General features: G+C 39.2%; 1 protein-coding gene across 12 annotated transcripts in view; it reads right to left on the bottom strand.

Moving 5' to 3' along the window:
• GLI3 (GLI family zinc finger 3) overlaps nt 1–18,683 on the bottom strand; it is a 217,767-nt gene that overhangs the window by 49,641 nt on the left and 149,443 nt on the right. For all 12 annotated transcript variants that reach the window (XM_048046387.2, XM_048046391.2, XM_066992190.1 and 9 more), the window contains 2 exons: nt 17,974–18,120; nt 9,799–10,000 (listed from right to left, as the gene is read on the bottom strand). In XM_048046387.2, the coding sequence (XP_047902344.2) occupies nt 9,799–10,000; nt 17,974–18,120 (349 nt within the window). The remainder of the gene's footprint in view (nt 1–9,798; nt 10,001–17,973; nt 18,121–18,683) is intronic.

Here is an 18,683-nt window from a genome sequence, read left to right as displayed (position 1 = left end):
ACTCCAAGGGGAAGGAGCATCCTGCTCTGCAAGGGGGCACATGGGACCTTCCTGACATGGAGAAGCCCCAGAGCTCTCAGCGTACTCTGTAGCCTCCATCATTTGTTCTTGCCATCAGCTACTGACACAAGGAAAACCAAATGATCCAAGCCACTCCTAAAAGGATCTCAGTTCACAAAGAGAGAGGTAATTTGTTAAGTGGATTGGCTTCATATTGAATAAAGCTGATCATCAGGTATTAGCTTACCTTCATCAGGTATCGCCATGGCTTCTTCTAGCTCATGCTCAAGTAGGTAAAGATGTTACTATTTTGTCTTACTCTCCCTTAAGAGTTGTATGAAGCCCATTGTAAGTGAAACTGAGAAAGCAGGGTGCAGTAACCCACCAATAAATGTTGCATGAGTACCTGGACTCACTAAATTGAATGGAGTTTTTAACCTTTGCAGGTCAGGCATTCACCTTTAGGTTTTAATTTGGATTTCTAAAGTCCTTCTTTATTGCTTATGAATGTTCTTAAGGGGCAAACACGCACCCTTCCCATATAACAAACGTACCCAGCTACTTTTCAAGAAAGCATCCCTAATAGCTCTTAAGCACTGCTGAAATGAGACCAACATCAGAGAGTCCTTAAGGGCTGTCCTAAAACCTAGGCCCTACAGACACAGAAATTGTTGTTGAACTAAGTCATAATACAAATCATAATTAAATTAACGGTGATGGCTTTCACATGCTCAGAGGCTCTTTTTTTTAAAAGGACTAACGTAAGAAGTAGCTTCATTCATCCCACAGTAAACTGACTTGCAGGAGCCACTGCCCAAAGCATGGGATGTAAGTAAAGAGTGGCTGGAGATGAACCATGGGTGCTAAGCAGATCTGCCTAAGTTGACTTCAAACACTGAAGTTTATGCATCTCTTTTGATGGAACTATGCGTATCTGCAATGTGCAGCCAGAACACTACACAGTCAGATGTGGAAAGCTGTAGATGGTTAGCAGGACAGACTCATACCCTGACCCCAAAAGAGATACAGAAGAGGGAAAGCCAATGAGTTCTCCTTGGACAGGAACTGGATGAGAAGAAGCCAGGAACATCATGTAAGAAAACTGTCTCCTGATGTTTGAGGTTTGCGGAAACAGGAACTCATGTACCTTCTTTGTAAATAAACGGGAGCAAATAAAAAGAAGTTTCCAACCCTATCATTTACTTCTCCTCCTGATGGAAACAACCCATAAAACTTTATATTGACAAATTGTTCAGGTCACAGGAGTGACAACACACTCAGGAACCTCGTAGCCTTGAAAAGATTTGTGAAATTCTTACTGTTTGAAATATCCTAGATGTAAAATGGAAACCAAATGGAAACCAAAACCAGGATGGAAGACTTTAAAAATGCACCTCTGTGTGAAGCATTTTGCCTACAATATGCACAACATTTTTAAAACTAAGAAAGAAGAGTTTTGTTTTAAATTCTGTTCTTTTCTCTCTGCTTTCTAAATGGCAGCACTGATGTAGACAATGCAGACAATTAATCAGTTGGTTTTATGGCTTGTCACTTAAGTACAGAGGAAAACAAAATAAAGCTGTGACCATGAAACCAGACATGTGGCATGATCCCAAAGGCAGGTATGAAACTTGAAATGCATTGAACACATTTTTCAAAACTGACTAGGTTTCATGAATATCCCTCTGCATTTGTAATATTGACACATTTTATTAAAAATCACTAACTTAGAGACAAGTCATCTAACTGCATTTGTAGAGATGTATCCTGTATCTAATAAAGCACAGTATATATTATACTACTTTTTCAGTTTCCGTCAGATAATAGTCATCATTTTACAATTGTATTTAACTCACATGCATCGTTGCCTCTTTTTTCACTTTTCCATTACCAGTTTAAAATTAACAGACTCTGTGGTTTGTACTTTCTCTTCAGCTTACCATATTATCTATTCTGTTTTATCTGCTCGGCTAGGTGAAATTTTTCTTCATGAATACATTGCCAGATGCCAGAGTAAAATGGAATAGTTTCAGAGAGCAACAGAACCTGATTAACCTTATATGCTCAGACAGCATTGACAGTTTTGTCCTCCTAACTGTGATATTCCTGTCTAGGAATCCTTAGCATCCTAACTGGACTTTGTATTAAAAGTATCTTGCACAATTCATCGGTGTTTGTTCCATGCAAGCCCATGACATTTCTGGTAAACATAATTTTAAATTAAATTCATGGCTAAGCATTTTTTTGTTTCTAAAGCTGGTATCATTAATTACATGGAAAGTGCTAATTAATTCTTGTTTTTAGGGTCTGAAAATTAAGTGAGCTCTGTGTTAAACCCCAGCACAGTTTTCTTACATCCAGAACTTTCCTGTAATTAATACTGCACTGGATCCAAAGCCTTGTCTAAAGACTTTAAACTCTAATAACACCAAATTGATCTGGAGCAAGTTGCTTCAAAATGCCTTTTAATTACAGGATCTGTGGTATATGCATCTACAGGCACACATATGTAAATATGTAATCACACTTGTATATATGTTTATCTGTACATGTAAATGTGTATGCAGCATGCACCTGTATATTCTGTATTTATTTTGCTTGACTTCTTACATATATGCTTTCTGAAGGCAGAGATCTTGCCATTCTGTGTTTATGTGTATGTGTGGTGAAAAACACCTACCACTTTCCAATGCAAGATGCAGGTGATCTCCAGAACAATCTCCCTGAACGTCACCATCCTGCATTCTGTCTGTGCTTTCTATAGGAGGCCAGCTGCAGAATTCCATTTCAAAAGGGCCTGAATTAGATGCAACTTTCCGTAACACTGAAGAATTTCATTTTTATTCACTTTGTAGCACTTCCCTGCCATTCAAACTTCTTGAAAGAGGGTATAAAATGAAGCTATTATGGCATGATAGAGCATTACATTCTTTTCTGTAGATTAACTATACACGGTGCAAGACCACAGAGAATAAAGCCCCGTGCTGCCCATATGTGATCTGAGCCTAGTTACAATAGAACCAGTTTTGGTGGGGTTGCACCTGGTCTGAATTTGACTCCATCTGAACTGCAACTATGCCTTCATTTACAATATACTACATGCTATTACCAAGAGACTTTCTGATGCAAGAAATGCTTTCACTCAAAGTCAGCTTTGTGTCTCACTTAGACCCCAATAAGAGTGATAACAAAATGGCAAAGCACCTTTAATTCCAACAGAAATAACACATTTTCTACCTGGTACATCCTATCAAACAAAGCTTCTTGCAAAACATTGCCAAATACATTGTGTTCTACCCATTCTGCTCTAAACACGTCCATTATAAGATTTACTTTGTTAAGCAGTATTTGATTGTGTCCTTTTACACACATTTAATAAATACTCAAAACACATAAATAGTTAAAACTTACAATCTAAAAGTCAAATCAAAGATAAGAATTAAGCAGTCTTTTTTAGTTAAAAAAATAAGTTAGATATGAATTCTCAGATGGCATTTTTGGTTTTCAGTGTAATTGTCAACAATCTGGCAGTGGATGTAAGCAATGAAAAAACAAAAGCTGCCTCTTTGACAGAATTATTTTGAGCAGTATGGTGAAGAACTAAGAAGTATCTTTAGAGTCAAGTACGCTAGATGAATGGTCAACACTGACAGCCAGATGTATATTGATATTGAAGGGATAAGTCTGAACTATTGATACACTGTAAGCCAACTGAGCCAACTCACAAGGAGCAGTGCAGAATTCAAAGGAGGAATGAAAATTCTCTCAACATGAAACTGTGTAAAAAACACATTAAGACAAATGGAATGGGATACAGAATACAGAAAACCATAGTACGTTTGAATTGCTGATCCTTTTCTGTAATATTATTGCATGTAGTAGAGGAAGACTGTTTCAGAGAGTATCGGCAGAAATGAGAATGCCAGAGCTCTCCAAAGAGCAGACTGAAAACAATCATTTGCCTCCAAAAGGAGATTAATACAAGGAAACATAAGAATATGTAAAATATTGAAAAAAGCGTGATGACTGAGAACATGAGGGCTCCCTATCTTATAACTACAAGACATTCTGTTAAATTCAAAAACTGGATAATTTATACCTGATAATAGGATACTCTTTGCTTTTTTTATACAGTGCATGGTCAGACTGTTTGGGCTCTCTGCTGGAGCTACTTTCACTTTCTTATGCAAAAAGCTTTATACTTTCAATACATCTTAACTCTGTTTTTATGTTTCTCTTCGCTTTTCTCTTTGTGTTTGCAAAGAGCAACTGTAGAAATTAATACATGGTCAATTAATACATGGTCACTCATCTCTAGCTATAAAGCAGTTCAGAGGGGAGTGTACTGACTCATTACGGGTACTCTACCACAAATGCTCTACACAAGAAGCTTGTATGAGATGAGGAAACCATTGATAATCCAATACCTGCTTGCAGAAGAAGTCTCGTGTCTTCCTCGGTGATACTAACCCACTGCTACCTAAGCTTTCCCTACAAACCTGGCTATCTCTTTCTAGTGCTCTTGGCAAATACATCAACACCATTCCCCTCGTGTCCAGCTTCAGATCAAAGTGATTGGAGCCAGAACAACCAGGGTCTGGCTGTAATTAACCACATTGTGTTAATCTCTCCTTCCTGTTCTCACAACATCAGGGATGCAGGGGCAGAGTCCAGGGGAAAAAAAAAATAGTGTTGTTGTGCTTTTTCAGTTTCTTTCAGACCTTGGAGGAAATCCCAAAGGGCTCCTGTGCTCATAAGAAACTGATTTTTAAGATGTTATGAGATGGCTATGGTGTATTCTCAGTTACATCTGCATAGACCGAAAGAAAATCTCTTCTAGTAGGTGGAACTGCTCCTGACTTAAACAGTTTGTAGCTGACAGGGAGTTTGGCTCATTTTCTGAAAACTGACTTTGTAAATTTGGTATTGTAGGGCTGTTAAGGGACTGGAAAAATAACAGAGGTTCTGAATTTCAGATCATACAAAACATGAAGTCCCAACCTCCTGTGTTTATTAAAGACCAGCTAATCTTTTGTAAAGGTTTTGAATTGGTACTCTTAATATTATGGGAAGTGATTACCCCCTCTGTAATCACTCTAGGCCATGCTGCCTCTCAAAAAAGAAGTGCTAGTGAAGTGCAAAGTCTAATAATTGTCACAGGTAGCAGATATAACATGTAAGTACATCCTGACAAAAGATTAATAGCAGGGGTGCTGCACTGCAGGACTGAGGCAGGTAACCAAATGAGTAAATGTCAAATGAAGGATTATCCTCATTTGATGCTGCTTCATATGCCTACTTTCTGCATAATCTTTCCCAGCTGAGACCTAAACCAGGTGTTTTCAAATGCACAAAGTAGAAGCTCTACCTGGTGTGCTAAAGGAGATCCACTATTAGCTGTCAGCAGGAGCGACATCTTCTTTTCAAGTACTCAGCCAGTAGTCAGGATACAGCATTTTGCTGCCAGCTGACAATGACAAAGCGCCCGCCAAGTCAAGCCCTATCTGGATTGTGCTAAACTATTATTATTTATTATTCAAACTGCAGTAGTACCCATGTCAAGGACCAGAGCCCTCTCCTGCTTGTCTCTGTAAAACCACAGCCCAAAATGTGTCTCCTTTTATTTGGCTTCATCCTCAACATCCCACAGTGATCATACAGTGGGGTCCTAGGCTGAAAAGCTGTCTGAAACACGGGATGTAATCTTTTAGCCAGAGGATGCACCTTTTTTTTAGCCAATGAAAAGACCAACCAGGTCCTGGAGACACTTTCTTAATACAAGTAGCAACTCTGCAAAAATAGATTGAAAAAGCATTGAGACTACAAAATCAAACATACCAGAACTAACCTGCCCGTACGCTCTTGTTCTCACTCATCAGTCTTTAATTACATGACCATGCACCTTTTTTTCCCCCTTCAGGATTCCTACCTCATTCAGACACAAGACACACAATATTCTTCATTGAGAAACATTGATATTTTTCTTCTCCTTGCCCAGGGTACTGCCCATGGGCCTTCTTTCGACTGTATTTAAACCTTCTGTGAATACATAATTACTGATACCCTCCTGAGCTTCTCTACTGTGCTCATCACCGCAGAATCTAAGTACTTCACAAAACATTAATGCTTTCAGCCTCCCTCTGAGGTGAACGGGAAGGACTCGATTTGCACAGGCACATGAATCAAATAAAGACTACAGTAAGAACTCATTGTGGTTGCCCAGTTTCAGGCATGGAGGCCTGATCTCCTGAGTTAATTAACATGACACAGCACAAGAAATTTTCAAAATAGCTGTCAGTAGCTTCAAGCCATGGCTGTGAGCACTCAGCTTCTTTGCAAAATTAAGTTTTATGCTGGGCCTCCAGAAAAGAAACTGTATGACATGATCCTGGTGGTCATTTCTGACTAGTTCAGTTTGCCCAGCATTAGGCTAGGATTTTGTTGCAAGAGCAAAGCCCACTCTCCATGCAGCAAACAACCAGGTTAAGATACTCCCTTCTCTTCTACAGCTGCCTGAGGCAACTGAGAGAGTCCTGCAGCTCTGACTGATCCAGAGAAGTGGCTCAGCTAGTGCACTGAAGCAGGCAGGGAGGCATCCTGTGAAAAAAATACTGTGCAACCCTAAAATTAAAGATGGTATCAGTGCACAATCACAAGGGGGCAGTACCTTCATTCTCGTTAATGACTGGCTTCTGCATGCCTTATTTTGCAGCTTTTTTTCTCTTCCAGTGCAATCTTACTTTGAGTTATATGCAAGCATTTTGTCCCAGTGTGCTTAGCCTGGACAGTTCCTGGTCTGGCACCTGTTTCCTCTGAAGACTGCTTTCTTTTTCACATTCAAGGAAGGAAGGCTGTTATGGTTGGGCAGACAGCTTTGCCTCCACAAGCTTCCCAAGGAGGTAGCAGATTAACAAGAGCTGCAGCTGCAGGGAAAAGTCCTCCTTCCTTTCTGTGGGCCCTGGACTGGAACACACTGAATTCTTAGTAAACATCTATTTAACACATGCTAATAGAAATCTCTTAAGGGCTTATCACAGGCTGAATGGGACAAGCTCTCAGGAACAGCAAAGACCTTATCTATAGCATCTAGATGACATTCCTGACAAATTTTAGCTTCTCAGAGAAATGGTAGCAAGAGCTCTTCTACTATGTACAGGAAAGTCTGGTTTCCCCTAACGCCATTCTGAGAAATTGATAATTTTGCCTTTTTTATTTTTTTTTAAAATACTCAGCTTTAGATAGGCATCTGCCATGAAAAAATGCTGCCAAGCATAAATTATTTGGGCTAAGTTAAAAGTGATTGGAAACAAGATCTAGAAGGACTGTTTAATGTTAAATAAAGTTAACAATACTGACATTGCCTAAACTACAAATCCTTCCTATCTTGGAATTCCATGTGCAGAGCTGAACTATACCATTTTCTTACTGTAACTCCTATGGGATTTACCTGCAAGTTTCCAGAAGCTGGGATTTTACACTAGGAAAAGTTTTTTCTACATTTTGATCACTGCTGCAGACAGGATATTAAACAGGATGAACCTATGATTTGATTCAGTACAGCAGTTCTTGTGCTGAATGCATTATTTACAAGACAGTGAATTTCAATAAATGAAGTTTTACTGATAGCCCTGTTGTTATTTAGTCTTGGAATTTATTAAAGCAATGAAATGTGGCCTGGGTTGAATACCTTATGTCACTGTTTATTTTAGCGTAACTCTTTTGTAGACAGGTTTACATGAGAGAAGTTAAAAGGCATCAACAGAGGTGAGTATCAATGCTGGGAAAAGTGCTAGCTCTCTCTCCCTCTCCCTCCTTTCAAAGAGGGAAAGAATGGAGTGATATGTTTACCACTTTTTATGAGGAACATACTCTTGTTAAAAAAAAATAATTATTAATTCAAAATGGTGTGAAATTTTGTATTATGCGTGCCTGGAAAGTATGACCAGGGAGTGCTGAAAGTTTCTGCCAACCATAGACTCAGTCGCATAAGCTTGTTGTCCCCAGTGACACCAGTTCACAAGACCCACCGTACCGGTGGGTGCACCCTTACTCAGTCTCTGCACGTAAGTTCTACAACTGCCTTCAGCAAAACTATTCATCTGACTCTAGCTTGGCAGGTATGGCCCTTATGTTTGTGATTTGATGTGTCAAAAACATAGAGCAACCATTTCCAGCTGTGGGGGAAGAGTAAAAGGCGGGAAGACTTATTCCAGTGTAGAGAGTATGCCAACTTTCATGCACTATTTGCTTAACCAAAGTTACAAGCAATGGAAAAGGAGGTTAGTAATTGAAGTGCCATCCCATCTTAACGACAGTGGGGATAGTACACCTCCATACAGTAGATATATTTAACAGATGTGGTCCAAAACTGCTGCCAGCTACTGATATAAATCATATTCCACATTAAGGAGCTTGGTAATTGGGGCTGTGGTTACAAAGATTGTAGAGTTGTATTGCAGAGCTATGATATCATACCTGTGAAATACTACACAGCTATTCAAGTACATCAGAGCTATGAAACACGACTATTTAAAAGAAGTGCTTAAAAAAAAACACAACAGCACTTATGCTAATACCAAATATTTACAGTGCTGTCACTTTCAAAGTTTGGCAGGCTCATGGTTTCCAACACACCAGTTGCGTGCCCCATTTTCTCCAAAAGTGCAAATCCCCATAGCCACTTTTTGAAGTTTTAAGTGTGTCATTTTTGCTGGAAAGGCATGTTTGAGCCTTGCCAAAAATGTTTTTTTTTTTAGATCTCAAGAAATTGCTGTGGGGACTTGCTCCTTTCCCTCAATGCAAATTGAAGGTGGAGGCTGCTTTTAAGCCAGGGACCAGCAGCACTCTTTGTTCAAGTGCCACAAATGCAAAACCAATATTTTCTGAGACTTTGGAGAGGTGGGGGATTTATTTTATTTTATTTTTTGAATACCAAAGGAGCTTTTCTCAGTTAAGATATAGCAGTGTCACACATACAACAATGTTCTGCAGTTGCATCTCCGTTTTTCTGCTGCTTCTCATTTTCTTCCACTCCCTTTTTCTGGCACTCTTGCTTTTGTTCCATCTCCCTGTGCTCTCTTTGCTTCCCCTTCCTTTCTCCCTACACAGTACAATTTCTCCCTGTCTATTCCCTTGCTACTCTGATCTTCTGCCTTCAGAACAAGCATTTTTGGCTGTTTTTTTGCACATGCAAGTGAAGTGGCCATTCTGATGCATTTCTGATGATACTGGATAATAACAGTACTTCCTTGGTAGGAAAAAAAAAAGAAAAAAAATAATTCAGCCACAGAAAGTCTAATCTTTCAATATACATACTAACATATGAAAAAATTTGAACATGGATATCAGGAAATTCTAGCGAAACATTTTAATTGAACAGCACCATGTTCAATTAACATTGATGATTGAATCAATGCTGATGATGTTCTCTGATGATTGTAATGTATGAACATTTCACTCTGATATATCTACGAACAGAAGAACACAAGTGGCTTAAGTCACAAACCTATCCTAGAACTCCTTCTCTGAACACAGATTCCTGAGTAGACACACACATACACTGGATAATAATATGCCAAAATGTCCCTTGTGATTACCTTTCTGAGCAAGAAAAAAAAGTATTTTATACTTTAAACTAAGCTCTAGTGAACATACAGTACAGAAACTGTAAAATACACGTATACACAAAACAGAACTGTTATTTAAGATGTGAGTGTACAATCACACTTGTGTGTGCCTGTGTGTGTGTGTATGACATAAACGAGAATATACAATATACATAGAAAATGCTGTTCTTACCTTATTGCACTTGCAGATAAGTGGCCATAAGAACCACTGGCTGAGGAACTGCTACGAGAATTATTGAGAATTGTGACCAAGGAATTTGGAGATGTCCGTATCATGGTCTGAAGGTCAAAGCTGTGATCAGATAGGGGGGATATGGACAACGTACGCTTTCGGCTTGGTCTAGCTGACAATCTCGGACTCGGAAACCTGGCGCCTGTTATGTAAACACAAATAATTATCCACCGGGGTACTTAATCACATTTATTTTTTATCAGTGATGGGTAGAGGGAGTCACAAGACGCCAACATGCTGTGACAAGCCCACTCTCTCCACTTGTGATCTACTGGCTACGATTGAGGAAAATTAGGATGAAAAATCTATCTTCCTGTGGCTTACCTCAGGGGAGCTCTGTTTATTAATGTGCAAGCAAAATGATAAATTGCTAAACAAAAGGAAAAGACTTTTATGAGTTATCCCTCTCATTTCTGGTGATTTATGAATCTGATGGCTTCTTAGACATTCACATCATTAATTCAACCACAAGCAATGAGACAGTGGTTCAGATCTGGGCTACTAGCAAACCCAAACCCGCATCATTTAATACATACAGTCAAAGCTAAACTTGTAAAATATAGTGTAGAAATGAAGTGGCAGCATTTCCTTTGTTGACAGTATTGCTGCCTGTGCGATACTTGATACAAAACTAAAAATCAGTACTGAAAAAACACTATAAAGGCCAACTCTAACAACAGAAGTCAAATTGGCATTCGCAGCATTAGATTGATAACAGTAGGCTTTATTTGAATTTCTTCAGGATCCCATATTCTTGTGTTGGGGTTCACAGGGGACTACAGTTGCCGGATTTCTTCAAAACTAAAGATTAAACTTTTCGAAGCAGTAAAGAAAAGGCAAACATGGAGATACCATTAAAATAAATACATACTATATTTCTAGATTCTCTGTGCTGCTTTGAAAATCTCTGCCTCTTCTGGTCTATTTTACCTTTACCATCACCATCATCCCAACGATCTCCAGTCCTGATAGAAGATCACCTTAAATTTCTTCCCCTTATTTAATTATTTTCCATCTCAGTTGAGACTGAAGAGAGAATTAGCCTCCCTGCTGTGTACTGAACTATTTCCTGTAACAGTACTGCAGCTTCTACCTTTTTAATCCCTTTAACCTGCAGTAAAGGACTGAGTCCTAACAATCCTGACAGCCAGGGTCATGCAGGTCTTTGGTTTAACGTCTACTTTACAGCTACTTCTCCCAGACTCCTTGACTTCATCTGTAACTTGCTTGTAATTAACAGTGGGCCACAAGCCTCCATTATGGGTCTGCTTTTCTTGATTCTTGCTCATCTCTTGGTGCTCAGGACAACTTTTCAAATGGGGTATTTAAATTTATGTGCCTAACTTTAACCAGCCCAATGGACTGCAATTAGTCTAATCTCAAGGACACAACTGGATTACAATCTGCCATTACACTTTCCTTACACATCTGAGTGGGTTGCCCTTCTTTCTGTACATGCTATTCAAGATTTTTATCTGGTATTAAAAGCTGCCACTTTACTGCAGCTGTGCTTGTGTGATCAGATCTCTGTCTATAGTCCTCTTCCTAATCTGTGCTGAGTTTTGCCTCAACTGCCAACGTGGATGTCAATTCTCTTTGGCATCTGGCTGATACGTTGTTTTGTATTGTTTTTCCTTTTATGCACAAGAGACATTAGTCCATACTGCTCAGCCTTTCAATGAATATTCACCGTCTTGATTCATCATTTTAAACTTAGACATAGTCATTTATTTCTTCCTAAATCTACTACGCTTTATGTAATCCTTTTTATATCCTTCTTACAAGCTTGCTATCGTACTGCATCTGTTTGCTATTTTCTTAGTACCATGCTTCATATCTTTCAAAGGCTAAAATGCTTTATTTGTGCCAAAATAAAACCCAACGTTGATCAGCAGCTGTAAGAAGCTGCAATGTATTTAATAAGGAAATTAAAGATACATGCTATGGTAAGACAAAAATAGCAATACTTTGCACTTACATCTTTCATCCACTACTCATCTGCTGACTGTTCAGCCAGCATAAATTAGAACAACTCCTCTGAAGTCAGTAGGGGTAATGTAATTTGCCTCAGTTGAGGATACAATTTGAGTGTTTTATATGTGAATAAACTCTGTTATCGCTGTTTTACAAGGGGATGGCTAAGTACAGGTGTTCCTGGCTAAGCAGAAAGTGAACGGGACAAGACCTGATAGACACTGGCTGACCAGCGAAGTGAGATGTTGTTCAAGCACCATTACCACAGCAGCATCTATTACCAACTACCCCAATGGTGTGTTTTATATGACAGGAACTCTTTGTAGTTATGTGAACATTGATACGAACCCTCTAGCACAGACCTCATCAGGCCAGCAAGGAGGCAGCAGGCATACTCAGAAGGGGACAAGACCTCATTAAATTTCTGTATTTAAGTTTAGAGTCATTGTGCTCTACAGATGTCAGTATTTGAGCAGTTTCAAATGTGATGGTGGATCTGAAGTGCAGTTTTGAATCTGTACAACTACAAAGGGTTTGCTACTTATTTGGGAAAGTTGCTAGGAGCCTGCAAAATGTGGACTGATGGATACTGATTCTAACTGGAGAGGGGGAGCGTAGGTTTGATCAAAAAAGTGGAACAGTTACTAAGGACACTAACAACTGAACATCTTTCATTTGAAGCTAGACTGGGCAATAAAAGCAGGAGACAACAGCTGGGTTTTGCTTCTTCTGTGATCAGCCACTATTTTCTGTGCCAGCAGCACCCAGCTGAACTCATCAGTACTCCAGCCCATACCTCAGAGGAGTCTGAGCAAGCATCACCAACAACTGTTGAAAGCTCTTATGATCTTGGAGAGAAGTACAGTCACCCTCAGCAGATCACCCAGGAGTGAAATCCATGCTCTCCATGGATCCTCAAAAACTGCAATGACTTCTGTCCTCCTCCTGCCTTTTCTGGACTGAGCCCATCTGCTTCACCCCGTGTCGAAGTCATGCCATGGCTCTTCTAAGAGCTGCTCCCAATGCTCATTAAACCTCCCCGTTGCCTCCCAGCTGCTGCCAGCAGCCAGCCCACTCCTCACCTCAGCACAGGGATACTCCAGGCCCTGTGCCAGGGCATGCCTGTCCCCTGCACTGTGGGAGATGCATGAGATCTGTGGGCAGTGACAAACAGAGAGGTCTCTTCCAGCTACTAGAGGAGAAGTGCTGAGCATTGGCTGCAGAGAGCCCAGGCTTTAGCCACACCATCCAGCAGTTTGGGGCTTCCTCTTCTCCTCCACGCAGTGCCCATTTCTAGCCCCACCTAGATGGCGGTATTTGCCAGCACCCTCCATATACCTGGGATGGGGCCAGTTTCCCAAGGGTGAACAGTCCCCTACATACAGGAGGACATTCCTGCTTCACAGCAGGAACCGACAGCCAAGGCCACACAAGAGCTCTACAGAATCTGACAGTGGGAGAAGGGGAGGCCACAACTTTCAACGCAGAAAATACAATTAAATGGAATTACTGTTTTTTCAGATCTCCATGGTTTAATTAGATTTTACATTCTTAAAAAGTCTTAAGCATGAGCTGTCCATTCATTAACCTGGAGAATGTTTGCTAAACCATTCATTTAGTATAACATCATTCTTACTCAGTCTATTACTATAAAAAGGAATAGATCACAATTTGTAAGTTACTCTGACTACTAAGACAAACTTTTCAGCCTTGCCCAGGCGTTTATTTTAAACACAAACACTTTGATATTTATTTAGCAATTTGAGATGTTTGTCTGCGCACTGTATTCTCCCACCAAAGCATTACATTCCACACTCTTTACAAAACGCTTTAAAACCAAAAAATGCAGGATTAGTGATTCACTAAAAATCCATTTACCTCTGGGCAAGCACTGAAAAAAAAATCAGCTTTGGCAAAGCATGTAAATGTAAGCTGAAAGCGAAGATTTGTTTAGGAACGTCACCTTTTTGGAGTAGATATTATAGTTAAAAAAAGCCAGTAGTAGATAGTAAAGACTACAGTGTGCCAACAGAAAACCCAGCAGGTGTCAGAAGAAAAGATCTTATTCCTGGGGTGGAGATCAATTCTAAAATAACAGATATCTATCTCCATCATAAATTTCAAAAATGGAATATGCCATCCAGCAAATTTGCCCATGAATTTGATTTCTGAGCTGAAGTTTTTAGCATTACTTAATCATTTATAAGGCAATCTTCAGACATGTATCATTTATTCCATCCCTCTAAATCAAACTTCATCAAATCTGTTTTATTCCATCCCTTTAAATCAAACTTCTTTGAACCCATCCAAGGCATTAGTTTCTATTGGAAGTTGTGAACATGGAAGTTTGGTGTTGTTTTTTTTTTTTTTTTAGTTAAAGCATTCTTTTTTATTTCTTTTCCTTTTGGTTTCTGCTCACGTATGTATAAACTTTGTTTTCACTTCATGAAAGTCTGTCATGAATTTTGTCTTTGTTTCCAAAATGCTCTGTCACTCATCAATGCAAGAGGAAAAGGAATGGCTTTGCTATTCTGCATTCATTCTCCAGTTGTGGTTGAAAATCAGAAATCAAGCAAGCCTAATCCAAAACTCCTCACATAGGTTCAACTGCTCAGGTAAGCCTAATTCGTTACATCAGCAGAGTTGCTATCAGTGTCTGTAATGGCAAAAGGGGTAGGCCAATGCTGAATGGCTTCTGAAAAAGGAAAATCTCCTATTCTGAGTGAGCACAGGCAGAAGTTAATCAGAATGAGGATATTAATACTGATTGGAGGTGAACCTAGAAACTTCAGGGAACATGCTTGCCAACCTTAAATGTTGGACTAGATGATCTGAGAGATCTTTTCCAACCTGAATGATTCTATGATTCCATTATTCCACTAAACACAATTCAAAAGCAGAGTACAATTTATTCTCCAAGGGAAATATGCAGATATCAACCCCCAAAAGCTGTGTGATTTTTAGAATTATGTAAGTGATTAAAAGACAGGTATTGCATACAGTATCTTTCCAGCCACAATAATGAATTACAGTTGCTGCTACTGCCAATAGCAACAGCTATTTCCACAGCTACTCTCCTGGTTACTTTGATGTTATAATTAAAGGTAACATATCTGACCCCTTAAGATCAAGGAAGATGATGGGAAGACTTGGTGAGGGATTTTGGCTGCCAAAACGGCAGAAAAGCATTATAAACAACAAAGAACATTCTGGTCCACTTTTCATGCCTCACGTGAGAGGATGAGGAAACATGCCAATCAAGTATACAGGAATTTGGCCTTATTCTCCCACAACATATTAAAAAGTTCATGGACAGTGAAGTTTAGAGCTTCAAGAAGTTTCTTCCTCCTTAGGCAACATTTAACTTTCTGATTAACCCTTCTCTCGCTCATATCATCCACAATTGTGGGCATTATTATTTATATTACGGGACAGGGTAAAGATGCCAGATTACTGTGCTAGGTGCTGCATAAGCACACAGTTAGGAGACAGACTTGCATTACAAAATAAGAACAATGTCTTGCTTGTATCTATTTGGTTGCTGTGTGGAATAAATGAGCAGCAGTCTTTGAGATGAGTTAACTCACTCAGAATTTGATAGCAGATAATGAGGCAAACTACTAGTCTCTCTTCTGTTTCCTTTGCCAAGACTGGGCAAAGGTGAAAGAGTACTTTTAAGATCACTATATAAACCCTTAAGAAGAAAGATGCAAACAAATGACATTGCTTTGCATTGATCACTGTACTCAGCTATTAAATGCAAACATGGGCATTCTTATTGTGGTTTTCTTTTTTTTCTTTTTTTTCTTTTTTTTAAAGCCTTAGTATTGGCTTCCTGCTAATTGTTTTGTTCTCTTTTCTAATGTAAAATTCTGACAAAGAAGAAAGGGGTTTTCTTTAGCATGATGAATGATAGGACATTCAGATTCTTATTTAATGACAATTAATTTACTGTATACCCATGCAAGTTAAGATAGTTTTAATTAGTTTTTACAAAGTAAAAGGGTAACTTCATACTCTATTTAGATAAAAGCAGCTATTGCCTGACTAAACACATTCTCATCAAATACAGAAGGTGAGCTGAGTGACCTTTGTAGGATTCGTTATTTTAATTCTCTACTTACTGTTTAAAAATAACCCATTTGCATAATATTGTTACACATTTTTTGTCTTTAACTCTGAAATAATCCCTAGTTGGAAAGTTGCTGCTATAATGAATCTCAAATGTGTGATTTTAATTTTTAAAAACAAACACAAAACAAATTAAAGAGCACATTTCAAATATATAGCTGCTAAAGCTGGTGACAGCAAACATTCTTATTAGAGCTAGTGTTTAGGTACATTTTATGAATGGAATGAAGTTATGGGCAAAGGTCAATACACTTCCCCTCAAATAAGAAGTGATAATACGCTTGGGATGCAAAAACTGTAATTCTATGTAGATTACAGCATATATAATCTCTACTCACACAAGAAGGTCCTTTGTGCATATGCCATTATCGGTATGAGTACTGCAGTGCCTTCTGATTTTCTTAGGTTTTCTATCATACACCTAGGTATCCATCTTCCTATATACTGAACAGGCCCATTCCATCACATCTGCCTCTAAATACGTGGTTTGGAACTTCTATCTGTGTGCATTTGGAAACTCCCAATAGGAACCAAGAACATCACAAGTACAGAATATCCCTTTACTTCAATGAAGTCACATCCATTTATACAAGCTAGGGATTTTTCCTTGCAACTGGAACACAGCAGAAGATTTACATTACCTGAACTGCTACCACAACAGAATTTCCATTCTGCAAGCTATTATTAATATGCACCAATTGCATTACCAGTGTACCTCATCTTTCCATATCCCTCTCAAAATCCAAATTAGGAAGTATGACATTCCTAAGCTTTCAAGCACTGAAACCTGCACATTAATTCTTGTTCCATACTCCTTGTTTTGCTTTATTACGTTCTTCAAGGTATTTTACATTACTGTGAAATCACTATGCACACTGCCAGTGCAATATGAGACTGATAACAGAAACTGAATTAAAAAATCCTTCATTATCAAGGTAACAAAATGGAAATAGTTTGCCTTCCCAGTCCCACAGTTATCTGTCTTGCCTGATTCTTGTAAAGACTGCTGGTCAGTCAAATATGTCACACTCCCAGGAGTGTGTTTTGCAGGGGTAGCTACCAATATTCCCATGTGTTCCAGAGGTGAATCTCCCAACTCCCACACTCCTGGGGATCAGCAGCTATGGCAGGCAGCCAAAAGTGGGACACGGGTAAGAAGAAACCACATGCTAACAAAGATTTTAAAAAGCTGTGGGACAATAAGGTGGTCTAATGCTATTGCATTGTTCTGTACTACCAAGCAAGAGTCAACAGTGCTTGTCTTTTGTTATTGCCTTTTACTTCCCTTCTGGAAGAAACAAAGTTCATCCCAATAAGCATACGAACATCTTCTGACTAGAGGGGAGTACTCTGCATTACCTTTCAAGCTGATCAAAAGAAGCAACAGTGAACAGTTTGGAATGGTGTGCTCTCTTTTCTTCCTTCACCAGAGAAAGGGAGATATGTCAAAGGTCTGAAAGATGCTGAAGTGGGTAAAGAATGTTCTTAATACTAGGGAAAACTAAGACAGGATCCTTAAGAATTCAGCAACCTGCTTCACCTTAGAAGCAGTATCAAAGTCTGTGATGCCTACGCCTACAACTTGTAGGCATGCCTACCATTCTCTAAGAAGGAGGGGAACATGCTCTCCTAATGGAAAAACAGACATAAACCTTTTATTAACAGAGAGCTCATCAGGGGAAATACTCACCCTAACGATAAAAGTGAGTTACTGATTGTGAATAGAAAAGGACACTTTCAAAAGCACTCAAGCCCTGCTGGAAATAAAATGTATAACCTACTTTCAGGAGCAGTCCTGTTCCTCTCCCTACTTTCTTTCACAGTTTACTTTCAGACTCAATATAACCTTTGTACTTCTGGCAATCAATGCTTAGGTCTTCTCTTCCAGCCTCATGAAGAGGCTTGTGTTGACTCCCACTTCCTTTATCTGCGTGGAGACCTTTTGGGTCAGACCAGGAATGACAATGTAGTTCCTTTTGCAGAACTGTATTTCTAGAAAATGTCACTTACTATCCATGGCATGAAGATATTCCATATGAAGAGCACCGGCTCCAGCAGTGGCAGCTGAAGGAATGATGTCTGCATACGGGCTGCGCTGGCCTGCCAACAGAGCCATCTGATGATAATATTCAGCTGGACTGACGCCAGCATGTGGAGCTAAAAACACAACATAAAAAGCAGCGTTAATGACGTAAGATAAACGAAAAGGAAGGTTTTATCACATTTCTGGTTTCTCTGGCTATTAAAACAGCTTGTTTATTTTTTATGTAATGCAACATCTGCAGTAAGCACTACCGGTCAATGTATTTCAACCAACGATGCAAATGCAAAGACACCATTCAAAAACAGCAAGCATAAAGTATTAATGAGCTCAGTGATCTCATTTTTTTATATTTATTATTAAGTGATTCAAAAAGTGACAGGCTGACAGCAATGGAAACTAGTACGATTTATTTCATTCCATAAAAAGCTAACCACATGCAGGAAAACCTTCCTAGAGCTTTCTTCTCATTTACCTCACCCCTGGCCCAAAGGAATCCATTGCTAAGGTAACAACATCGTTCAACTTCCATAACCATTCAGATTTCTGGAGTCTCTGATCAGAAGACCAGAGGAGGGATCCAGAGGAAGGCTACAAAGATGCTCAGAGAGCTGGAACACCTCTCTTATGAAGAAAGGCTGAGAGAGCTGGAGATGTTCAGCCTGGAGAAGAGAAGGCT

The sequence above is a fragment of the Anser cygnoides genome, chromosome 2 (genome assembly GCF_040182565.1).
Source record: "Anser cygnoides isolate HZ-2024a breed goose chromosome 2, Taihu_goose_T2T_genome, whole genome shotgun sequence".
NCBI classification, from domain to species: Eukaryota; Metazoa; Chordata; class Aves; order Anseriformes; family Anatidae; genus Anser; species Anser cygnoides.
This window is presented reverse-complemented; position numbering and strand designations above follow the sequence as displayed.